Consider the following 25,807-nt stretch of genomic DNA (forward strand, 5'->3'; position numbering starts at 1 on the left):
GGACACCCAGGTGGAATCATTTCGGGCAGGCCTGAGGGGTGACATTTGGTTCTCACCTAACGTACTCGAGGCAAAGGCAGGGACAAGTGTAAACCAGCTGTCTTCTTCATTAGCATCACCTCTGGCTGATGCATGATGACATAATTTCCCAAAGAAAACGCCCCAGCCTTCCCTTTTCACATGGATCACCTAATCAGAGAGCTTCCCCACTGGCTCAGTGGTAAAGAACCCACCCGCCAGGCAGGAGACCCGGGTTTGACCCCTGGGTAGGGAAGATCCCATGGAGAAGGGAATGGCAACCCACTCCAGTGTTCTTGCCTGGAAAATCCCCACGACAGAGGAGCCTGGCGGGCTACAGTCCATGAGTTCACAAAGAGTCGGACACGGCGGAGCGACTAAACAAAGCAGCTTTCCCTCCTGGAGGGTGTGCTGCCCGTGCACAAACACAGGAAGGCCGTCTTAAACCCAAGGCCCTCCCTCCTGCGGAAGACAACCAGGAACCCTCCCTTCCTGAAATCGAGGCCCTGAAGCCTCAGCGCGGGCCACGGTGTTGCTCGGGGCCCTGGTGAGCATGCTGCCCCGCCGGAAGAACCACAGTGCAGGCGGCAGGAGCAGGTGTAACCTTTTACTCCACCACTTCCTTCTCCACTTTTCATATTAAATATCTGAAATATATTAATCTTAAAAAAACAATATTAACTCAATGAATGCAGTACTCAATGAATTAACAGTACTCAGTGAATGCAGGGAAGGAGTAAACAGTAAGTCTAGACTGCAAAACCATAGGTTATTTTACAAACTGGAGTGTGGGTGTGATCCGTTCCAGGAGTTTCCAGCGGGCTCGTCAACAGAGCACTGTGGAATTCTGCGATGCGTCACACCAGGAGAGAAACGAAGCCGTAAAAAAATATATGTGGCAGGCCAGCGCTCCGTGCCCTGGAGGACGGCCGCGGCGCCACAGGCCCTCCCTTCAGGTTGAAAGGACAGCAGAAGCACTTGTTTTTTGGTGTTCGGGATTCCCCCAGCGCCTTCAGTCTCTAAGTAGATTTTCGGGCTTGGGGTAGCCGAAGAGAACAAAATCTGCTTCGTACAGTTTGTAAAGCTGCTGCCTCCAGGCCAGGGGGATTTTGGCAAACCAGCCTTCCTCCCAGCTGCTGGCAGTCCTGTTCCGGTAACTCGGGGGGAACTGCAGCAGCTTGTCCACCTTCAGCAGCCGCAGCAGCTGGGCGGCGTCCTGGTCCAGGGTCTCCAGCTTCCCCACGAAGTCGTAGTCGATCTGGCAGGGGTGGCAGAGCCGGTGCACCTGCCTCCAGTGCTCGTTGAAGGGCGCCAGCTGCTCGGTGTGCGGGTCCAGCAGGTACTGGATGAAGGTGGCGAAGGACAGCCTGAGGCCGGCGCTGAAGGCCTCGCTGACCGAGGCGGGCAGGCTGGTGTGGTTGGAGTACCTCTTCAGCATGGGCACCGCGAACTTCTGGTAGAACTCCTCGTTCTCCAGCTCGAACTTGCTGCGGAAAGCCGAGATGAGGCGGACAAAGGGGTCGCGCACAAACAGGAACTTGGTGTACTTCTTCAGTTTAATCTTCATGAGGTGCCTGGAGAACTTCCCGTAGCGCCGCCAGAACTTGTTGAAGGTCAGGTGGGTGCTGGAGTTGTGCACGTACTCCCGGGGGATGTCCAGCGGGTCGCGGTAGGGCGTGCCCTGGTCCGAGAGGCTCTGGCTCAAGACGATCATCACGCGCTTCCAGTTGGTGCAGGCCACCTTGGGCACGTAGCAGTAGATGACCCCGTGGCGGTCGTCCACGATGAGGTGGTTCAGCTCGTAGTTGGGGATGTCGTCGAAGGAGCGCTCCTTGGTGGGGAACACAAAGCTGTCGTTGGCGCAGAACCCCCTCAGCACGCTCCTCCGCTCGGCCTGCCGTGCGTCCGGGTCTGCACTCTGCTGGGCAGCGTGGCTGGACCAGTCGTAGCCCCTCACGCTCTCCTCCAGGTTGCCGAGCACAGGCTTGCTGGAGGCCGGCAGGGAGGGCTGCTCCACCCTTTTACTCAAAAGGGGGCCCTGCTTCTCCCTGACGAAGCTCTCCAAAATCTCAAGGCTGGAGGTGAAGACGTCCCCGGACGCTGAATTGGGGCTGGGGAAGGGCTTTAGCGCATGCGGCCTGGAAAGGGCCATGTGCAGGTTGAAGTGGGCGGGGCCCATGTTGTCCCAGTACACGATGATCAGGAGGACCATGAAGGCGGACCCCAAGACCAGCCACAGGCGGAAGAGCCGGCTCTTGGTCATCGTGTCCATGGATGCCCAGGCCTTTCCCTGGGCCCTTTCACTTCGGCTTCTGGTAGAGACGGGACGCCGTGCTCTGAGGAAGCTGGAAGACAACAGAGGCCAAGTGAGTGATTAAGGTCCTCTCCCAGTCTGCAGCCCCGACAGGAGGGGCTGCTTCTCCACCTCTTCACCCTCTGTGAGCTGAGCTTTGTGGGGGACCTGGTGGGTGGGCGTCAGCTTCCCCACGTGATGTGACCCCCTTGCTCCACCCCAAGCCCCTTCTGCTGCGTCCACATCATCCAAACGAACACGTGAGCCGGGCCCCGTGAGAGGCCGAGGGAGCGCGTGATCTGGGCAGGCTTCTGCCGGGGCTCAGCCTTCACCCCACAGCACCGGCGGATGCTCAGGAGGGAAGACACGTGTGTGCTGGGGCTTCAGCACTGTGGAGGGCTGTCGCATGGCAGAGGGGGCAACTCCAGAAGAGAAAACCCGAAAATGAGTCAAACCCATGGAAGGAGTGCCCAATAACCACAGGTGGGCCCGGACCCAGAATGGGCTGCTTGCTAAGCCGTCCAGGGCTTCTCGCACTGTGGACATCGGGGCACAGAGGGACGGAGCTCATCTTGGGAAGTCCAAAGGAGAGTCCCGCGCTGAGCACTCTCTGGGACAACTCCCAGTGTATACCTCTGAGTCTACGTTTCTAGTAGACTATGCACCTGGTATCCAACACATCTTCATTAGGCAGAAATTTGAATACAATCTCTATGCACCTTTGCAGCTTTTGTTTACCCTTAATTCACTTTTTTTTTTTAATGGGAAAGTGAAACATACTCATGGTAAAGACGTTGGCAGACTGTGGTGCTGGAAAAGACTCTCAAGAGTTCCTTAGACAGCAGAGAGATGCAACCAGTCAATCCTAAAGGAAATCAACCCTGAATATTCATCAGAAGGACTGATGCTGAAGCTTCAATACTCTGGCCACCTGATGCAAAGAACTGACTCACTGGAAAAGATCCTGATGCTGGGAAAGACTGAGGGCAGGAGGAGAAGGCGGTGACACAGGATGAGATGGCTGGATGGCATCACTGACTCAATGGACATGAGTTTGAGTGAGCTCTGGGAAATAGTGAAGCACAGGGAGGCCTGGCGTGCTGCAGCCCGTGGGGTCGCAAAGAGTTGGACACAACTTGGCAACTGAACAGCAACATGTAATTATTACACATTGGGAGGAAACAGCAGCTGCTCCAGGGTCTGTGCCTGGAGAGTCCCAGGGACGGGGAGCCTGGTGGGCTGGTGTCTATGGGGTCGCACAGAGTTGGACACGACTGAAGTGACTCAGCAGCAGCAGCAGCAGCAGACAGGTAATGAGCCACACCACAGAAATCCTGAAGCAAGACTGCTGGTGAGATATCCTGCTGTCTCTTGTACAACTGTTGCTGCAGCTTTAGCTGGATCCCTGCGAGTGGGTGTGAGTGAAAAAAGCAGCAGCAACACTGCAACAGCTTTCAATACCCTTTTAATGGTAATGGTTATAATCACACACTTTTACAACCTATTTTTAAACTAGATCACAAGTACCCATGTCACTGAAGATTTCAAGACCATCCCTTCTCAAGGATGTGCCAGGGTGAACAGTTTATAAAGATGAAGATGAAACCATATATATATATATATATATTTTTTTTTTTTTTTAAGTTTGCTACAGGCTGAGAAAGCAGCAAAGGGAAAAAGTAACTTAAGATGTCAGGTGATTTAAGAGACCAGTTTTCACTTTTAATATTAAGACCAACAAACAGAGTAGCAGTGATGCTGAGCCACGGTCGCATCTTGTGGACACAGGCACAGATCAGCCGCATGTTCATAATGCAAAGAACCACCTGGCCTGATGACCTAAACGCTTTATTTTTCAACCAAGAAGCAGTATACGACACTAATAAATGCCGGTGTCTACACTGTTTACAAACTCTGACTCTCTTTATTAATAATTGCAAGGAAAAGACACGATCACAGTCACAAAAAAGACAAATATTGTCTTCCCACTTACATGAGGTTCCTAAAGGACTCAGACTCATAGAGACAGAAAGTAGAAGAGCCACTGCCAGGGGCTGGGGAGGGGTGGGGAGCCAGTGTCCAGTGGGTACACAGTCTGATGGGACGATGACAGGAGTTCTCTCAACGGATGGTGGTGACGGCTGCACAAGAGCTATGTCACGTTCAAGTGACATGAACGTGCTCATGTCACTGAGCTGAGCCCTTAAACACGGCCTAGGTGGTAAGTTTCATGTTATGTGTATTTTACCACAAAGAAAACATTGGAGGAAGAAAAATGCATTAGAGCGGTAACAGTCGACTTGTGGAGGAATTTCCAAGAGGTGATGCTGCATGAATACGGCAAATGTTGGACAGTGGGTAAAAACTAAAGCAAGGCCTAAATATGGTAGAGAACTGTCAGAGGCTAAGCTCCGAGCCTGCTGCTGGGGCCACAGGTTACTTGTACAACCCGTGCAAAAGCTCCTCAGGTGACTCTACCTGCAATCTGTTTATTAAGCAAACACTAAAGTTTTAAAAATTTATAATTGGGGGTTATTGCACAAAAACAGGACAGGTCTTCTCCTTGGGACAGTGGAGACGCTGCGTCTGGTTACTCACTGGGCGACTGGTCCAGGAGCCTTGTCTCGCCCCAGCGTCCTGCCACGTCACGGCCCCTTCCAGCCCTTCCACACCACGGGGACGCGCCCTACACACCAGGCGAGGCAGCGCTGACCCACGAGGCTGAGGCCACGGTTCATTTCAACATCAAGGAACAAGGGCAGTCCTCTGTGTTGTCATCTTTAACCTCAAACAAGCCACAAAAGCAGCAGTGGTGGAAACCCAACGGGCTGCGTGCATTAAATGGCCTGTGAGAGCAGTGCTCCGGGAGGAAGGACCATGGCTGCCTTCACACATGCACGGAGCCCAAAAATACAGCGTCTCGGAACTGCGACGAGAGAGCAGAGGAGCGAACAGAGCAGAGACTAGCACACAGCGCTGCCAGCAGCAAGCTTTACTCTTCAAAAGGGAGCGGGACATCCGGGAACTTCTGGCCCAGCAGCCTGGGCAGCTCAAGCCAGATAATCCAGGCAACACATCCCCGTCCTCTAGGGGAGATAGCAGAATGACGGGCAAAGCCAGGCTGAGAACCGACGAGCGTGCTTAGACACTTCAGTCGTGTCCGACTGTGTGACCCCGTGAACTGCAGTCTGCCAGGCTCTTCTGCCCATGGGACTCTCCTGGCAAGAATATTGGAGTAGGTTGCCATGCCCTCCTCCAGGGGATCTTCCTGACCCAGGGATCAAACCCGCATCTCCTGTATCCCCTGCATTACAGGCGGATGTGCTGAGCCACTGGGGAAGCCTGCTGAGAACCACAGACAGCTTCAAAAACATGTCAGGGAACAACAGTGACCTCATAAAGTAATTTCTGATTCATAAAATAAGGGCATTATTTCTGAACATAAATCTCCCAGTATTTCAAAAAGCGGTCAACAAAAAGCCCCATCAGTTTTGAAGCAGCAGAGCAAGAAGAGCCTTCACAGAGGAAATGCTCCCTGTCAGTCTCGAGCTTTTGCCTCCAGCAACAGAACCAACAGCAGAGTTGAGCTAGAAGTTTCATCTCTGGAGGGCTGGTTTTCTACCAAAGCAGAACACTGTGTCTAGGTAGAGTTTCTGGGCTCAAGGAGGGGGGCTGTTAAGCATTTCTGCTCACACAGGGCAGGGTATGATGCCAAAGCAGACGTGGCCACCCCTGGAGGCAAGCACCCCAGGCAAGCTGGCTGCCCACCTACGGCTGCTGGTCTGAAGGAGCCGTCATGCCAACGACAGACAGGAGTCCAGGAAGATGGGGAGGTCTGTGACACAGAGCTGAGGGCCGACCTCCCTCACACTCAGGAGCATGTCACCCCAACACATTGAAAGCGAGGGCCACGTGGCCAGACCCATAGTCAGACACGTGTAAGGGCATTTCCCACAGTTTAATGGCAGAACAGTACAGAAAGGTCCAGCGGTGTGTGCTAACTTCATACGTCAACTTGACTGAGCTACGGCTGCACAGGTGGTTGGTCCCACACTCCAGCGTGTCTGTGAGGGTGATTCTGGATGAGATTCAAGTTTGAATCGGTAGGCCGAGTAAAGCAGATGGTCCTCGCCCGTGTAGGTTAGCCTCGCCCACTTTGTTGAAAGCCTGACTAGAACAAAAGGGCAAGGGAAGAGAGACTTCCCTCACTCTACCCAAGACTGTCTTTGAGCTGGAGTGCTGGTTTCCTGCCTTCAGACACGGACAAGCACTGGAACCCTCACCACGGGCGTTCCTGGTTCTCAGGTCTCAGACTCAGATTGGAACCCACCAGCGGCTCCCTGGGTCTGAACTTCTCAGCCTCCACACCAATTTTTATGCAGGCAATTCCTTGTGATAAACACACACGCAGACACACACACGCACAGACATGTACACACACACCCCTTACTGGGTTCTGTTTTTCTGGAGAGCCCTCACTAATATATGGATGTTTATTTTGTCATTTGGACTGGGGTTTGTGGGTCTGTGTGTGTTTGTGTATTTACTACATAGTATACAAATCTGCCTGCAATGCAGGAGACCCCGGTTTGGTTCCTGGGTTGGGAGGATCCCCTGGAGAAGAGATAGGCTACCCACTCCAGTATTCTTGGGCTTCCCTCGTGGCTCAGACGGTGAAGAATCCACCTGCAATGTGGATTGAGTTCCATCCCTGGGTTGAGAAGACCCCCTGGAGGAGGGCATGGCAACTCAACTCCAGTATTCTTGCTTAGAGAATCCCATGGACAGAGGAGCCTGGCGGGCTACAGTCCATGAGGTAACAAAGAGTCGGACATGACTAAGTGACTAAGCAGAAGAAGAAGCAGAAGCAGATAGATACAAATGATCAAACCAGTCAGAATTAAACAGTGAGTGGTAATAAATGGAAATTAATGGATCTGTTGTTGTGGAAAGGAATGTTAGATGCAGAGAATTTCAGCCAGTATAGAATATCCAATACAAGTATTCCAGAGGGAGAAGCTGAGATTCTTTTTTCCCCCTATCGATATCCTGCTGTTCCAGTGCCCCATTTGTTTAGAAGACTGCTCTTTCCTGATTAAATCACATTAGCACCTCTGCTTTTTTTTCCTAAGTGAAGTTTACTGAGGTATGATTTTTACACAAAAAAACACACTCTTTTAAACTGCACAGTCTGATTAGTCTGGGCAAATGAACACTGTGTTTAAGACACAGAACATTCCCATCATCCCCCAAAGTTCCCACACCGTCCCCAACATCCAGCCCCAGGCAGCTGCCAATCTGTTATCTGCCCTGTAGTCCTGCCTCTTCTAGAATGTCACAGAAATGGAATTACACAGGAAGCGAGAGCTTGTATTTGGCTTCCTTCACTTAACAAGATGCTTTTGAGATTTGTCTAGGATGTCGCTTGTTTCACGGCTGAACAGTACTTGCTATGTGGATAAACCATTATCTGTTTATCCATTTACCAACTGACGAACTTTGGAGTTATTTCTCTTTTTTGGTTATTATGAAAAAAATTGATACCAGCTTTTTTTGCATACAGACCAAGTTTTTTTTTTTTATGCTGAGACATTCAAAAAGTCAAAAAGATTGTACAGATTTTTCATTTCCTGGAAGGTTCTATAAGATCCATAACAGCAGATGTTCTAGAATAAAGCTTAGGGATTCTATTTAAAGATGAATCAAACTGACCATCAAAATATGATATATGAATCTTAGATTATCATTTTTCAATTATAAAATTTTATGGGCTCAAGTGATTACAGCAAGTTTGTGGGGCAAAAGGTTAATATACAAAAGTTAACCATTTTCCTATATATCAGCAATGAACAAGTGGAATTTGAAATTAAAAACACAATTCCATTTATTAGCACCTTCCCAAAATATAATACTTATGTATAAATTTAATATGTACAAGATCTCTATGAAGAAAACTGAAAAATTCTGATGAATGAAATCATCAGAAGAACTAAATAAATGAAGAGATATTCCATGTGCAAACTGCTAAGGATAGGAAGACTCAATATTGTCAAGATGTCAGTTCTTCCCAGCTCCATCGACAGATTAATCCCAGCCAAAATCCCAGCAAGTTCTTTGTAGACATCAACAAACTCTTTCTAAAGTTTGTACATGGAGGCAAAAGACCCAAAGTAGCCAAACAATACTGAAGGAGAAGAATAAAGCTGGAAGATTGATGCTATGAGGCTTCAAGATTTACCACAAAGCTGCAGTCATCAAAATGGTGTGGTATTGGCAAAAAATAGAGAACTAGATCAGTGGGACAGAATGGAGCCCAGAAACAGACCCCCATACGGCCAACTGATTTTTAACAAAGGAGCAAAGGCAGAACAATGGAAGAAGACTGCAACAAATGGTGCTGGAGCAACCGGACATCCACACGTCAAAAAAAAGAATCTAGACACAGACTTTACACCCCTCACAGAAATTAACTCAAAATGGATAAGAGACCTAAATGAAAAATGCAAAACGATTAAAGCTCCGAGAAGAAAACTTAAACGACCTTGCATATGGCGATACCTTTTAGATAACACCAAAGACACTATCCGTGAATGAGATTACTGTCCACACAAAGGTCTGTACAAGAATGTTCACTGTGACTTCATTCAAAATTACTACAAACTGAAAACAACCCCACCAAGTGAATGAATCAACAAACTGGTGTGCACATTTGGCAGAAAAACCGCTCAACGATAAAAAAGAACGAGTCACTGATTCACACATCCATACACGCCGATTCACACATCCATACACACCGATTCACACATCCATACACATAACCACACAGACGGATCCTGCAGATGAACCCAGACACGAAAGAGCACACGCCACATGATTTCACTTTCAAGTTCATAAAAGGCAAAATTAGTTAACAGAAAGCATCAACTGCCAAGGGACAGGGGGAAATGTGGGCGAGGGACATTTTCTATTCCATTGTCTGTAAGGGTGGTTACACAGGTGGGTATATCTGTCATGGAAGTTAACGCTTAAAATGCGTGCATTTGATTGCATGTAAATTATACCTCAATGCATTTGACTGGAAGGGGAAAAAATGTGAGCGGTCTTATTCATTCAATCTCCGAGAGTTAAAACTTTTCAGCATAAACTCTATGCAACTAACCAGCTGTCACTCACTCCCACCATGGACGACAAGAACACCAGCTGCTGAAGTCCTGCACACACGCTTAGAGACTGCGAAGAGAAGGACAAGGATTCCGAGGCCCAGGCCAGTCTCTGCCGAGCGGCCTGGCGTATTTCTTTAAGTCTGAGTTTTACTTCTTTACCTATAAAACAAGAATAATCAAGGTCTTCCTGCTACCCAGAGATACTGAGAGGATGAAAATGAGAAAATATCAGCTAAATGTTGTAAAATAGTAAAGCATGTTCTTTACACTATACCACTGGCCCTTTTATCTTTCTGTTTCATGTGGCTCTCAAATATAACATTTTTATTATTAGTCATGCTATCTATCAATATCCAGTTATTAGCAGTCAAACAAGAATGTATGATTTTAATTAATTTTATAATAAAAACAATAGTAGCTAATATGCTTTCCAAAGTGCTGATATAAGGTCTGCATTTCTCAAGTTATTTAATCCTCACAATAATTTTGATAGAGTTAGGGCAAAATAGCCAGGCAAGTTGCCCAAGTGTGAACAGCTACCACTGCTCAGAGTTGACATTTGACAACTGATTTCAGAGCCTACGTTCTCAACTATTACACTCTACCAGCCTCTCAGGAAATATTTAATGTGGAATTGGTTGGTTTTTCTAGGCACTCAAATTTTTATCACCTTTATTTCTGAGAGAATTCGCTTCTCCTTGTCCAAATACCCAACTTCTGAGCCTTAAATCAAATGACATGACCTTCATTAAGAAGTCCAACAATGTTTCAAATTTTATTTATTTATGCTACTGGCAAAGAGACCAGAAACTATCTACTTCTTATCCAGCTCTGCGAACACTACATAAGGCAAATAATTCCCTGTGGTTCTCATCACTGCAGTCGACAGAAATCTGGAAAGTTTGTCAGTGAAATCAACATTTACTCTCTGCACCCTCTATTGCCCAGCCCTGCAACTGATGCTCTGGTGCTGGATTAAAACCCCTATTGAAAGGTGTATTTTCACTTCATGCCACCAGCATTGGGGGTTTCAGTTCAGTTCAGTCGCTCAGTTGTGTCCGACTCTTTGCAACCCCATGAATCGCAGCATGCCAGGCCTCCCTGTCCATCACCATCTCCCAGAGTTCACTCAAACTCACGTCTATCGAGTTGGTGATGCCATCCAGCCATCTCATCCTCTGTCGTCCCCTTCTCCTCCTGCCCCCAATCCCTCCCAGCATCAGAGTCTTTTCCAATGAGTCAACTCTTCGCATGAGGTGGCCAAAGTACTGGAGTTTCAGCTTTAGCATCATTCCTTCCAAAGAAATCCCAGGGCTGATCTCCTTCAGAATGGACTGGTTGGATCTCCTTGCAGTCCAAGGGACTCTCAAGAGTCTTCTCCAACACCACAGTTCAAAAGCATCAATTCTTCGGCACTCAGCTTTTTTCACAGTCCAACTCTCACATCCATACATGACCACTGGAAAAACCATAGCCTTGACTAGACGGACCTTTGTTGGCAAAGTAACGTCTCTGCTTTTCCATATGCTATCTAGGATGACTATTGGGGGTTTATTTGCTTGTAAAATTACTTCACTTGTATTCAGTTAACCCTGAGAACTAAATCTGACAGTGTATCCAAATAAAAATAAGTAATAAATGGTGACATTGATGAGAACCAAAGGTTGATGTTCATCCCAGGACACCTGAATGAACACTGAGCCAAACTCAGCCTTTGAAATAAAGTAACTTCCCAGAGAGCTGGCCACAGCACAGACAGCCATCTATTGACATGGTGTCTTCACGCCTGGTGTTTGAGCCCAGGGAGAGCCTCACAGTAGCCAGGATACTAAGGTAGGCACTCTGGCCCCATTTTCCCAAATTAGATTTCAGGTTCTTGGGAGACGGGGGTCATGTCTACTATTTCTTCTGTGTTCCTCACAGGACTCAAATACTCGTTGCGAGGTACTTAACTCTGGAATCCAAACAATAACTCATTTCCCAGAGCTAAGTCAATTCAAAGAAATTATTTCAAGGGAAAATAGATAATAAGTTTTACTACGATTAGCTGAAAAACCCGATTAAGGGCTTTATCTTCCTAATACACGCAGACCCTAGCCTCTGCAGCCAGCTCTCACCCGAGTCACTGCAGCAGCCTCTGACCTCTGACCCGGCCTCCCCGCCTCTGCTCTCGTGTCCATACAGTGCAGCCACGGTTATTCCGCCAAGGTCAGATCCTGTCACGGCTCTGCTCAAACTCTCAATCACTGGGGTCCAATGTCTTCCCATTTCCAGTACTTACGATGGCCCATGACCAGCCCTACAGACCTGGGATCCCACACTCCTATGCCTTTCACTCCCCATCAATGGCCCCACTCGAGCCACAGTGGCCTCCTCGCTGTCCACCACCCGCACCAACCAGGCTCCCACTGCCTGGACGGCTCACACCCGGGAATCCTGTGGCTCACCTCAGCACCTCACCTCATCATTAAGGGCAGCCCTGATCACTCCCCACCCTGCCAGCCCATCCTACCTGCTTCTTCTCTGTCTCATTTGTCATCACCTAATATGAAATTTAAAGACACTTACTCCTTGGAAGGAAAGTTATGACCAACCTAGATAGCATATTCGGAGAAGGCAATGGCACCCCACTTTAGTACTCTTGCCTGGAAAATCCCATGGACGGAGGAGCCTGGTAGGCTGCAGTCCATGGGGTCGCTAAGAGTCGGGCACGACTGAGCGACTTTACTTTCACTTTTCACTTTCATGCATTGGAGAAGGAAATGGCAACCCACTCCAATGTTCTTGCCTGGAGAATCCCAGAGACAGAGGAGCCTGGTGGGCTGCCGTCTATGGGGTTGCACAGAGCTGGATACAACTGAAGCGACTTAGCAGCATCAGCAGCAGCAGATAGCATATTAAAAAGCAGAGACGTTACTTTGCCAACAAAGGTCCGTCTAGTCAAGGCTATGGTTTTTCCAGTGGTAGTGTATGGATGTGAGAGTTGGACTATGAAGAAAGCTGAGTGCCGAAGAATTGATGCTTTTGAACTGTGGTGTTGGAGAAGACTCTTGAGAGTCCCTTGGACTGCAAGGAGATCCAACCAGTCTATCCTAAAGGAGATCAGTCCTGGGTGTTCATTGGAAGGACTGATGTTGAAGCTGAAACTCCAGTACTTTGGCCACCTCATGCGAAGAGTTGATTTATTGGAAAAGACCCTGATGCTGGGAGAGATTGGGGGCAGGAGGAGAAGGGATGGCATCACCAACTCAATGGACATGAGTTTGAGTGAACTCCGGGAGTTGGTGATGGACAGGGAGGCCCGGCATGCTGCGATTCATGGGGTTGCAAAGAGTCAGACACGACTGAGCGACTGAACTGAATTGAATATTAAATATGATCTCTGTTCATTTCCAAGGCGAACCATTCAATATCATGGTAATCCAAGTCTATGCCCCAACCAGTAACGCTGAAGAAGCTGAACAGTTCTATGAAGACCTACAAGACCTTCTAGAACTAACACCCAAAAAAGATGTCCTTTTCATTATAAGGGACTAGAATGCAAAAGTAGGAAATCAAGAAACACCTGGAGTAACAGGCAAATTTGGCCTTGGAGTACAGAATGAAGCAGGGCAAAGAGTTCTGCCAAGAGAACTGGTCATAGCAAACACCCTCTTCCAACAACACAAGAGAAGACTCTACACATGGACATCACCAGATGGTTGACACCGAAGCCAGATTGATTATATTCTTTGCAGCCAAAGATGGAGAAGCTCTATACAGTCAGAAAAAACAAGACCAGGAGCTGACTATGGCTCAGATCATGAACTCCTTATTGCCAAATTCAGACTTAAATTGAAGAAAGTAGGGAAAACCACTAGACCATTCAGGTATGACCTAAGTTTCTGCCAAAACGTGATCCACTGGAGGAGGGAATGTCAAACCACTCCAGTATTCTTGCCACAAGAACCCCATGAATGAAATTCTTTAACAAGTTAAAAGAAAAAAGCTAAAGAAAGCACCAAATCTCTGATATGTGACCACAGCCAAGAGACAGGATCCTGAGAACAGTAACAACAATGGAGAGGAAATAAGAACAAGTAAACTCTCTCCATAAAAAGGGCCTGGTGAGTGATCCAGCTGCACACAGAATACCAAGGGTCTGGCCTCTTCCTTCATTAGAGTGGGAAGCGTAGTGCTTTGTCTTTATTTTGATCAACGTTATGTATGTATGTTAAAGGATTACATCATCAACTGTAAACACAGCCCCCAGTCCCTGCTTTCCTGTTACCCATCTCCATCTTTCTCCCCCATTCTTGTTTGTTTTTGGCCATGCGGCACGTGCGATCACAGTTCCTCGGCCAGGGATCAAACCCGTACCCCTGCAGCGGAAGCACAGAGTCTTAACCACTGGACTGCCAGGGAAGTCCCTCCCTCATTCTTAGCTGTCTCTTTTGGTGTTACCACCTGCCTCTAAGTAATCGCCCTGGGCGATAACCGAATAGTTCAGCTTGGGTATCATCCACTGACTTCCCCAAATAGTGGCAGGCAGCAGGCAGAAATGCAGTCTTTCTTTCCTCCATCAGCCCTTCAAACAAGCATGCCACGCTCATCTCCACGCCTCCTCCAGACAGGCATATCATCATTTTAATGAGAGCGATATTCAATGTTTACATAAATTATTACCGTTGCGCAAAGGCTATTCACAGCAAAGCCTTGCAATACACCATAATTATTTTTCTTTCTGCACAACGGCTTATTTTCCCCGGAACTTGTTCACAGTCTCGTGCTTTCATTTGCTTTGTTTTCTACGTACTTATCACCACTACAACCCCAGCTCTGCCAACTGTCTGCATCTTCCCTCCAGATGCTTCAGAGCACCAGGGACTCTGACTTTCATCTTCCCCAAAAAATCCCTTTGAGGAAACATCGAGGCTCAAGTCATGAGATACCTGTTCTCCGTACCCAGTGCCTGGCTTGGCTGGCATCCCAGCTTCTCCACCTACCCAGCAGATTCTTTTCACCTTTTCTCTGAGGATAATCCTGTCTCTTCTAGTTCTGACTTTCCAGATTCCCCACCTTATTCTGGGAAAGTACGCTTGCCAGTCATTTCTTTAAAATACATGAGTGCTCGCTTCGGCAGCACATATACTAAAAAAATTGGAACGATACAGAGAAGATTAGCATGGCCCCTGCGCAAGGATGACACGCAAATTCGTGAAGCGTTCCATATAAAAAAATAAATAAATAAAATAAAAAAAAATAAAAAATAAAAAAAAAAAAATACATGAGAGACAAATTTTTGGAGCAAGTGTGAAAATATCTTTATTCTACCCTTCTTTGCCTGATTTTAAAATTCAAGGTAAAATATTTTCCTTCAGAATTGTGAAAGCAATGCTCTCTTGCCTCCTAGCTTCCAGTGCTCCTGTAGATGGTTCCCAAGCCATTCTGCTCATCCTGTGATGACCAGCTGGTGGCCTTTGTTCTTTCTCTAGAAGCTAACACAATCTTCTTAGTCCAGAGTTCTGAAATTTCACAGCAGTGTGTCTTGGAGAGAGTGTGCATGGTTCTCTCTCCATGTGAAGTCTCACCATGGAAATTCTGAAACACACACCTTCAGATGCACTTTCAAATAAACTCCTTGCTTCCAAACTCTCACTAGTCACTACCAGAAATTCAGTATTCCTCCCTATACAAACTTGCTCCCCACACTCTGAATATCCAAATTGGGAACTGAACAGACGAGGTGAGTGGCAGATACCTGCATTTTCATCTGTGGTGCTGGTCACTCAGTGGGCCCCTTCAAAGGAGGAAGTTTTGGTTTCAGGATTTACCTTATAATTTTGTGGGTGATTTTATCCCATTTCTTGCTGAAACGCTTATTATGTAAACTGCCTAATCTGATCATTCAATTTTCTTTTTTCTCTCATTTTCCATCTCTTTTTGTTGTTGTTCTATTTCCTGAGCTGTCAACTTCTTCACCTACTGAGTTTTTTATTTCTTCCACTGTATTTATACACATGACTCATCTTTTTGGATTTCTGAATGCCCTTTTAAAACAAAAAAAAATCCTCAATCCTCTGTGGTGACCTTTTCCTAAATGGAAAGGAAACCCAAGGAAAGAGGGGATACATGTATAAGTGTGGCGGATTCACTTTGCTGTACAGCAGAAACACAACATTGTAAAGCAACTATACTCCAATAATGTACATAAAAAAGAGCGCTTTGTTCTTGTCTACTGATGCAGTATTTTCCAGCTCCACGTGTGCGTTAGTGACAGTATGCTTTTTAAGTTTTCTTCCGGCGTACTCTCTACTGCTTCCAAGTGTGTGTCACGATCTCTGTCTTCCCAATCAGAGGTTTCGTCGCTTGTCCCTGGTTGCTGCTGCTGCTGCTGCTAAGTCACTTCAGTCGCGTCCAACTCCGTGTGACCCCATGGACGGCAGCCCACCAGGCTCCCCTGTCCCTGGGATTCTCCAGGCAAGAACACTGGAGTGGGTTGCCATTTCCTTCTCCAATGCGTGAAAGTGAAAAGTCAAAGTGAAGTTGCTCAGTCATGTCCGACTCTTTGTAACCCCATGGACTGCAGCCTACCAGGCTCCTCCGTCCATGGGGTTTTCCAGGCAAGAGTGCTGGAGTGGGGTGCCATTGCCTTCTCTGTGTCCCTGGTTATCCAGTCCTATTTAAGGAGAAAGGGATTAAAAGAACTGGAAGCTTTGGACTCTAGAAGGGAGTTATTAACTATGAGCTTCGTTAGTGAGTGATCCAATTGGGCCTCCTTACTGTGGACCTTCCTGTCATTATTTTGAGATCCTTTCTCAGGCTACTCACTTTCCCCAAAGATTCTTCCGTTCTCCTGCCTGGAAGGAGAAGTACCAATTGACAGTACTCCGGGAGCCACAGAGGCTCCATTTCCTTCACTCTCTTGTGCTCTGTGCAGCCGTCCACCCCTTCTCCCCCATCAACTACACCCAGTGTTTCCTATTCCTCTCTGAAATTCAGTTCTCTAAGCAGTTACAGAAACCACCACCTTGGTTAAGTACAGGAAGTGCTGAGTTACTGAGTCAGTTATCATTAAGCACATCTGCTGGCAAATGACTGGTGAACGATGAGCGTGGTTGCAGCCACAGACCCACTAAGTACTGTGAAACTAGCCACTCCTCTCTGAAGAAAAAGAGAAAGAAACAATCTAAAAATTGAAACTGAAGATGTTAGTTTAAAAAAACTACAAATAGCAGCATTTGTTTCAGTATTATCAATGTCCTGTCTCTTACCCAGGAACGGCACTTCAACCTGACACCTTTCTGGAAGAGAACCACTCACTAGCCTTAGTGACTATGCAGTAATGACTGTAAGCTACATTTCCTTTGTCAACCATCCAACGTGCTCCTCTTCTGCCATCTACCCCTTTCCTGCTGGCATTCCCCAGGATTCCCTCCCAGGGCACATTCTTTCTCTCCAAGAGCACATCTCACCCAGGATGGCCCACACATACCGTAAATTTCACAAGCCTAAAAATCAGATGCATTTTAGCCCCTTCCTTCTCTACATTTGCTCCAGTATTCCCTAGCTCAGGTACTGGCCCTCCTCAGCACCCACGTGAGACATCCTGGTTACTTCGGCCTTTTTCCTTTCCCTCTCACCGCATCCCACAGAGTGCAGTAGCACTGTGGACTCTCCTGCTTCTTTCAAGCCGACACCCTTCCTGACTCTCAGCCACTGTTCTGACCCACGCCTCCTATAACTGTACCCAATTCAGTCTCCATCTCCTGATACCCTGGACCCATTCCTCTGTTCTCACAAGGATTACTTCTCTAAAACACATCTTTCACATTCCACCCCAAACCTTGACTACCCCTCACCAAGAGGATAAAGTCCAAGCTCCCTGGCAAAGCATTCAAGGCCCTTCGATCAGAAACCTCTTTCTGGCCTCGGTTTGCATTTCAATCCTCAAACCCCATCCTCCAATCAACACAGGGACTCACTGCTCCCTCCCCTCAAACATTCCATTCACTTCCTCGTTTCCACACACCCTGGAATGTTCTCCCCAAACTTCACTCATCTCTCAAGGCCCAACTCATGTCACCTCCACTATGGAAAACTTCTGCAACACCTAACAACGAGTTTAGCTGCTCCCTCTTTCTTCGCACTTTGTAAACACCTAGATGACAACGCTAATCACAGGGTATTACGGTCAGGCTACCCATGCCACCAGCTTCGAGCCCTACCTGGCATCTTACGAAGGATGAGAGGCTCAGTTTGCTCAGCTGATGAAGCAGGTGCACACTGAGTGGCAGCGAACAGCACTGCTGGCTTGAAAACACCAGCCCAACGTCTTACAGACCATCTGGCAAGAAAGCGAACATCCATGCATTTCCATGCAGGCACTCTAAATTCTCAGCAGCGCTCCCCTCAGGCAACAATTTCCTAGGTGTTAGCAGACACTTAGGTGGTAGTGTTGCAATATATAAGTGTATCAAATCAACACTCTGCACATCTTAAACTTACACAATGCTACATCAATTATATTTCAATTTAAAAAAATCTTCCCAGTATCTCCTTTTTCACCCTGACACCAGCCCTGTCTCACATTCCCAACACCAGATGTTCACAGAGAAGGGCTAGACTGTGTCCTGATTTGGGGGCAGGTGAGGACCAGCTGAGCTGTTTCTCAGCTGCCCCCTGCCTGGACCCACACATTAGGGGACAGTCTCCTTAGAGATGCGCTTGCATCCACTCTCCCCCAATCCACATTCTCATTCATCCAGGGTCTCCCGAGTCTCTCCGGCGTCGAATCATAAAATAAATAATTCAATAATCACAGGAACACTATGGCTTGTTGTGCTCCGCGCCAGACGGAACCTCGGCTCCAGCCAAAGGCTCGCCGGAGATGTCTTGGTGGCTGCGAGCCCAAGTGGAAGATATAAGTCCTACTGTTCGCGACTAATACATGGCTTCCTCGCGCTGTTTCTGGAGCAAAGGCTCATCTGAGCGGTGCTCTTCCAGGACGCGCCCGCCTCGGCCAGGGCTGCAGTTCAGGCCAGCGGTCAGCGGGTCGGGGGAATGCCCGCGGCTTCGGGCGGCCCAGGGCATCGGGCGGGGCCCCCCCTGCAATAGGCTGGTGCGGGGACGCGTGCGCCCGGGGCGCCCGGCCCCGCGCCGGAGCCCCGAGCGCCTGCTCCCGCTCCACGCTCCCGACCAGCCCGAGGGGGAAGCCGAAGACCCCTCGGCCGCCGCCGGCCCCCTGCAGGATCGATGCCCGGCGGCCAAAACGGGCGGGGACCAGCCCCGACGGCGGGAGTTGACCAGCCGCGAGCTCCAGCGCCCGGTCCAGGTCTCCCTCACCCCCGCAGGACTGGGGCTCAGAGACGGTGCGAGCCCGGCCAAGGTCACACAGCGACGGCGCGGGGGCTCGGCCCGGGGCTGCACCGGACCTGCCCCGGCGGCTGAGGGGGCAGGACCAGCCCCGGCTCGCCGGCGCCACCCCGGTCCTGCGCCCCTCGCCTCACCTCACCCTGCACCCCTCATCTCGCCGCTCGCCTCACCTCGCGCGCCCCTCACGTCCCCTCGCATCACCTCACCTCGCGCCGCAGCTCGCGCCTCCAACGCCTCGCGACCGGCGGCGCCTCTCGAGGCCGCCCCTCCACCGGCCCCGCCCCCTGCTCCTCCTCTCGCGAGAAGTCACGGCCGCGGAGGGGCCGGGGAGGCCGAATCGCACCCCCACGCAGTGCGCCTGCGCCTTCCGCACCGCCCCCGGGCCTCCCCAGCCCCTGCCATGTGGCGCCGTATTTACGGCTCGGAGCGACCCCGCCCCCGGCCGCCGGGAGCCCCGCCCCCTTCCCAGTAGCCAATCCTGTGCGGCCGGGCGCTCGAGGCCAGCGCGCTGCTGCAGCCGCTCGGGGTACACCAGGCCAGCACCTGCTGTCTCGCGGGCCGGCTCGCGAGCAGCGACTGCCTGCAGAGCATCCTTATGCCAGGCCCTGTGTGGCCTTGAGCAAGTGACTGAACCTCTCTCTGTGACTGTCTCCAAGTACCTCAGTAGGGCCGCGACTTCGTCCTGCAGGGAGCTAACGAGACTCAGATATATGGTGCTGAGCGAGGTGCCTGACGCATCATCTGCACTCCCCTCGTGGTTCTTACTGTTTTGTTTTTTTTAATTGGGGTAAAAATACACATGATATATTGCCTCTAACCATGTTTCATGTACCACGGGGCAGTAAGTGCATTCTTACTTCGTGCAACCGTTTCCACTGTTTGTCCCCAAGACTTTTGCCGTCAGTTGTTCATGGTTCCTCCAGGTGAATGAGTTGCCTTCTGATGAAGCCACGTCTCATTCAGTCACGCGGTGGGGAGATCCTGCTGCTGGGCCCTGGAGCTGGGGGAGTGAAGGAGACAGGAAATTATCTTATTTACATATTATTTATTTGTTTATTTTGTCTGTGGGGATCTTCCTTGCTGTGAGGGTTTTTCTCTGGCTGCGGGCGAGGGGGCACTACTCTTCAAGGCAGTGCGTGGGCTTGTCATTGCGGTGGCTTCCTGTGTTGCGGAGCCCTGGCTCTAGGGGAGAGGACTTCAGTGGTTGCAGCACGGTGGGCCCAGTAGCTGTGGCTCCTGGACTCTAGAGCACGGGCTGTAAGCCCCTGAGTGGTGGCTTACCGGCTTAGTGGCTCGGTGGCACGTGGGATCTTCCCAGATCGGGTGTGGAACCGGTGTCTCCTGCTTTGACAGGAGGATTCTTTACCACTGAGCCACCAGGGAAGCCCAGGCCTGCCCTGTTTGAAAAACAAAAACCAGACTGAGACTTCTACCTGCAGCTAGCCCCTTCTCAGCTCATCTCTCAAAGCAGGGGTCTCTGCACACCCTCCATTTCCCTTCATCCTACTTCCTGGAAGAAGGTTTCCTCTAGGAGGCAGGCGCCAGCCAGGCAAAGACAGAAGCACCCGGGGAGATGCAGAGACTCTGGTTATGTTGCATTCCTGCAGTCAGGAGGGACGGTTAGGCCATTTTATCAACAGGGTTCAAAACTTAGATATGTCACCTGTGTCGTCCTGTCTGTGTTAGCTTCCTGTGGTCGCCGTAACAAAGTACCACAGACTGGGTGACTTAGAAGAAAACAGAGATTTAGTCTCTCTTGGCCTGGAAGCTGAAGTCAGAGATCAAGATGTCGGCAGAGTGAGTTCCTCGCCTCACAGACGCTGTCTTCTCTGTGTCTCTTCACATGTACTTCCCTCTGTGTCTGTCAGTCTCTGCATTTAAATTTCCCCTTTTAATAAGGACAGTCGCATTGAATTAGTGCCACCCTAATGGCGTAATTTTAACTAGACTTCTTCTAGATATGAGGGGGTAGGACTTTTAGGTATCTTTGTTGCTGCTGCTGCTGCTGCTAAGTCACTTCAGTCGTGTCCGACCCTGTGCGACCCCAGAGACGGCAGCCCACCAGGCTCCCCCGTCCCTGGGATTCTCCGGGCAAGAACACTGGAGTGGGTTGCCATTTCCTTCTCCAATGCATGAAAGGGAAAAGTGAAAGTGAAGTCGCTCAGTCATGTCCGACTCTTTGTGACCCCATGGACTGAAGCCTACCAGGTTACCAGACTCCTCCGCCCATGGGATTTTCTAGGCAAGAGTACTGCAGTGGGTGAGAGGGACACAATTTAGCCCATACCAGAATTTATTAAAAATTACAGAGTAAGCTGGCTTAAAATGCTATTTCCTGTTATGTATCTATTAGAATGATTAAAGCAAATTTTTAAAACGTTACAATACTCCATGCTGGCCAGGATACAGAGCAGATAGAACTTCCCTGCATTGCTGGTGGGAATGCAAAATGGCTCGACTGCTTTGAAAACCAGTTTGGCGGTTTCTTTAAAAGTTAAACACGAATCTACCATGCAACCCAGCAAACTCCACTGCTAGATATTCACCTAAGAAAAATGAAGGCTCATATTTGTCCAAAAACCTGTCTGCGAGTGTCTTTTTGTGGCTTTACTCATCATTGCCCCAAACTGGGATCGACCCCCACACCTTTGACGGGCAGGTGAACAGACAAACTGGGGCTCAGTTCCTCACGCTGGAATTCGAGTCAGCGATGAAAGGACCAACGCGTCTCCAGCCACACAGACGACCTCAGGTGCTTCATGCTGAGCAAAAGAAGCCTACGGTGTGAGTCCATTCAGATGACACTCTGAAAAGGCAAGGCTAAAGTGACAGGCACTGTGTGGAGTCTGGGGTCAGAAGAGGGGCGGCTGCGAAGGGCCATGAGGAAGTGCCGGGGGCGTTGGAATTGTTCTGTATCTTGAGTGTTGGAGGTGGTTACCTGACCAAATGCACTTGTTAAAGCTCCCAAAACTCTACTCTTGAAAGGAGGCATTTTGTCTTACATATAAATTATACCTCCATTAAAAAAAAAAAAACTTTTAAAATGTAATTTCCCTGCAGCCAAGATCTTGCTAGTTATGAAGAAGTGGTGCACAATGGAGATGAAATCGTTTATCCAGAGGACCTGCATACGGAGGTGCTCAATTGATGTTTTTCCACAAGGCCAGAGATTCCCAATGTATCCCCTGAAATGGGGGCCCACAGAGAGGGCCTGGGTGCCCCTTTGATAAGATTAAAGGGTCTCTGGTCAGAGAAGAATGGGACACAGTTTTAAATGTTTAATTACAGGCAGACTTCTCAGAGCCTTTGCCAGGATAAAGCTGTTGTGAATTGTAGAGAATTTCCCCATGAATTCCCCAGGCTTAGCCCCAGGGGGTGTTGGTAAATGTTTGTTTGAACTGAATAGATGTTCAGGGGCCCAGGAGCCAGAATCTCACACTGAAAAAGCCTTCTTGGGATGGTGAGCAGAGCAGCATGGCTGCTGGGTGGGTGTGAGGGACTCAGGCTTAGGAGCAGGGCGGGGGTCTCAGCTGACTGGACCTGGAGCTGAGATTAGGACCTTCCTTCCTAATGGGTTGTGGGGAGGAGCAGATTCAGAATGGGAGCAGGGCCCCTCTTGGGGAGCTGGAAGGTGTTGAAACCAGACAGAGCGCTGGTTGCACATCATCGTGAATGCGCTGAATCCCACACAAGTGTGCCCTTTAACAAGGGTGGTTTTATCTTCCGTAGGTTCACCTCAATTAAAAGAAAAAAGAGTTCTTGCGTTAGCAACCTACACTTTTACTCACCCTCTCTGAAATAGCTACATGTTACTTCCTCATTCGGGCTTCCCTGGTGGCTCAGCTGGTAAAGAATCTGCCTGCAATGCAGGAGACTGAGGTTCCATCCTGGGTTGGGAAGATCCCCTGGAGAAGGGCATGGCAACCCACTCCAGTATTCTTGCCTGGAGAATCCCACGGATAGAGGAGCCTGGCAGGCTACAGTCCGTGGAGCTGCGGAGTCAGACAGGACCGAGCAGCTATCACTTTCACATATTTACCTCCTCATTTACATACAGGGTAGCAGAGGCTCAGAGAAGTTGACCAGCTAGCCAAAGACACGAGCTGTTGAAGTGACAGAGTTGGAACGGGAAGCAAGTTTGGGGCTCCAGAGGCAGAGCCCCACTACACCCCAGTGACCTCCTTGACTGGAAGGGCACCCACTGAGGGATCTGCGAGCAGACCAGCTCCGGCCTGGAGATGCCTGGCTTCAGTCCACTGTAACTGTCATCTGCCCCTCTTCTGGTCCCCGCGCTTCTTCAAGCTGCTGGACCCCAGCTGATCATCTTTCCCTACAGCAACATCGTTGGCTGAGGCCCACCTTCAGGACCCCTGTGCAAAGGATTTAGTGTTCTCCCTTGGGCTCACCACAGTTTCCATGTTTTAATCATGTTGTTCCTACCACGACTATTTCTGCTTTCATAACCTGTGTTGCAAAAGAAAGAAGATAGAAGTAACTGTGGATTGGTCCAGAAAATGTCAACTGCCCCTGTAAGAGCAGCTGGGAGATTCTGATAACTTCTGGGTGCTGAATTCTTATGAACATCAAGAGGGTAGAGGCAGGGGAGGATAGAGGTATCAGAATTGCAAATTCAACTCACCATCTTTGCAGGTGACAAGGAAATTCAGGAGAATGGACACACGAACCTCCCTGAATGATCTGAGCTCCTGCACCCTCAGCCCCACCCCAATCTCACCGCCGTATTTCTATTTCAGACATCTTGTGGGTGGTGGAGCAATGCAGGTGTGGTCGGAACCAGCTGGACGCTGAAGCAATTACAAAGCAGTGGTGTGACCATGGAAGGTCTCCCAGTCTCTCTGAGCTTGTTTCCTTATCTGTATAAGTCTTGACATAATGACCCCTGCCTGCTACGGCGGTTACATGTAAAGGGAGAGCTGGTGTGTGCCCAGTGCTTGCCCCTAGCAGCATTTCTGCTGGGAGAGCAGCTGGGAAGCCCTGCGGTGGTCCTGATGTGGATGATGGTGCCTTAAGGAGGTGGGGGGAAGAGGACGACCGAGAGAGATTTAGGAACAGGTGGACAGAATGGAGAGGGTGGGCTGATGGCGGGAGAAGGGGAGAGAGGGGTCGCAGTGATGCCTGATTTCGAGGTTGGCATTTGAGCGGTGATGGTGCTGCTGTTTGCAGAGGAGAGCAGTTTGGAGAACAAACTTTGTGAACTTGGCTTTCTGTGTGCAGAGTGACGGTTGTATGTTTGCATCTGGGACTCAGGGAAAGGGGAGCAGCCTGGAGATGTGAGCGTTAGAAATGTTGTAAGTGGGTGCTGTCACCCCAGGGGTCCACCCAGCCCAGTCCGTGCACCTCCCCCTACACCTTAATCCTGGCAAACCCTCTCTGCCGCCTTCTGCTTTACCCCTCCTGGCCACTGGAGTGACCAGGAGAGGTCAGATGCCACGGAGATGACATTTCATTCCGGGGGCAGCAGGAACCCACAAAGGGAAGGAAGAGGGGACACTGGTCTGGCTTGAGAAGCTAAAAGAGCAAAACCCAGGTCCCCCAAATCCACATGCTCAGGGCTACCCCGGGCGTACAGACAGGAAGGTCAGAGACCCCTGGGAAGAAGGCCACTGGCTGAGCCCGGATGACCTATGCAATATCCGAAAGGACAAGCCTCCTCATGGAATTAGAATGGCCTGTTCTCTGGAAGGAGCCTGTGAGATGTCAAACCTCCTGCCACCTGGTGGCCTCTGTCGCCAACAAGACACTCTTAGCAAGGGGGCTCCCCCTGCTTGCTCACCTCCGGGTTGAGGAGCTTGCTCCCTGTGCTTGGGTCGCCCACACAGACTTCCTGCCTCTCCTCCCCAGGAAACCCCACTAGCCGGCTCCTGTTTGCAGAGCGGCTCTTCTTCCTGTCCATCCCTCCCGTCCTGCAACGAAGCCTCAGAACCACCACCGTAATAATCACAGATGTTCCCAGTGCGACCATCTCGTTCGCACTTTCGGTCTGTACCTCGTACACGATGCCTGGACGCTGGTGAGGTCCCAGGACAGGGTCCACGCCGCAGGCAGGTGGGGGCGGTTCAGAGTCCTCCCACAGCCTCGGTCCAAGCGCCAGTCCCCACCGCACCTGCTGGTTGTCTTCCAGTTGCTGGAACAGTGCATCTCCCCTGCCGCCTTCCCGAGTCACGTTTGCTGCGTTATCTTAAAGGGCCAGCCTTTCCAACAAAATGAGTGCAGCGCCGTGTGGGTGACGTGAGAGGTTCTCAAGTGTAATGCTGAGCCTCCCTGACTGTCCTGTGTGTAAGGCAAGCATGGAACGCAGCTCTGCTACCTTGCAGGGCTTAGTCTCAACCACATCCCTGATGTACAAGTGAAAAAAACCTGAAACTCGAGAGCAATACCAGGGACTCTGGAGCTGAAGCCATGGCCACAGCCCCCAGCGCAGAGCAGGGTGGCCACACCAAGGAGGATGCCCACCCAGGCACCCCCCATGCGCTGGCTGAGGGAGGAGGCGGCTCCGCACGGGGCCGTTGAAGGGCAGCTTGACGCCACAAGTTTGGTCAAGAGGATTAACAGTTCCAAAATGCGTGTATGGTGAGCCCAGGTTTGCATGTGTTGGTGATTTAGGAAAGACACATTTGCAGCTTCTAATGCACGGGCCACTCCACAGCCTCATGGTGAAGACCTCCACCCCTGAGATCCACCAGCTCTCTTTCTTGGCCAATAAGACAGGGTGTTGAAAGACCAGAGGTTTCTGCTGTCCTTTCATACCACCCCAGGGACAACTTAGGGGCGGTAGCCAAACCCCATGCCTCTACCACCATGCTTCCGTCTCTAATCCCCCACTGTCGCTCCACAAAAGCACCAGGATCTTCTCTAGTCATGACTTGCCAACTGCCTAAGCTTCCCCTCGTGTGTCACTTGGAATGAGAGGCACCAGCCAGTGTTTCTTTCTCTCTCAGGTTAAGTCTGGAGGTAGGAT

General features: G+C 49.8%; 1 protein-coding gene and 1 non-coding gene across 5 annotated transcripts; one reads left to right on the top strand and one right to left on the bottom strand.

Annotated features, from left to right (window-relative positions):
* Nucleotides 1-611: 611 nt before the first annotated feature.
* CHST12 (carbohydrate sulfotransferase 12) lies at nucleotides 612-24,996 on the bottom strand. 4 transcript variants are annotated; one of them, XM_070780317.1, is made up of 4 exons: nucleotides 24,836-24,996; nucleotides 20,110-20,225; nucleotides 19,686-19,828; nucleotides 612-2,363 (listed from the first exon to the last, which is right to left on the bottom strand). In XM_070780317.1, exon 4 carries the CDS (start codon nucleotides 2,288-2,290, stop codon nucleotides 1,031-1,033), a length of 1,260 nt encoding a protein of 419 aa, XP_070636418.1. In that variant the 5' UTR covers nucleotides 2,291-2,363; nucleotides 19,686-19,828; nucleotides 20,110-20,225; nucleotides 24,836-24,996; the 3' UTR covers nucleotides 612-1,030. The 4 variants fall into 4 exon arrangements, with proteins under 4 accessions (XP_070636418.1, XP_019843826.2, XP_019843824.2 ...); XM_019988267.2 differs by lacking the exon at nucleotides 20,110-20,225; XM_019988265.2 differs by lacking the exons at nucleotides 19,686-19,828; nucleotides 20,110-20,225; nucleotides 24,836-24,996 and adding an exon at nucleotides 19,035-19,109.
* On the top strand, nucleotides 14,581-14,690 carry LOC139179834 (U6 spliceosomal RNA). The gene has a single exon (XR_011564189.1). It is a non-coding gene; the product is annotated as a U6 spliceosomal RNA (small nuclear RNA).
* Nucleotides 24,997-25,807: the final 811 nt, after the last annotated feature.

The sequence above is a fragment of the Bos indicus genome, chromosome 25 (genome assembly GCF_029378745.1).
Source record: "Bos indicus isolate NIAB-ARS_2022 breed Sahiwal x Tharparkar chromosome 25, NIAB-ARS_B.indTharparkar_mat_pri_1.0, whole genome shotgun sequence".
Lineage (NCBI taxonomy): Eukaryota > Metazoa > Chordata > Mammalia > Artiodactyla > Bovidae > Bos > Bos indicus.

Excerpts from the sequence above, each read along its gene's own strand:
- CHST12 (XM_019988267.2), bottom strand. The coding sequence starts at position 2,290 with ATGGACACGATGACCAAGAGCCGGCTCTTCCGCCTGTGGCTGGTCTTG.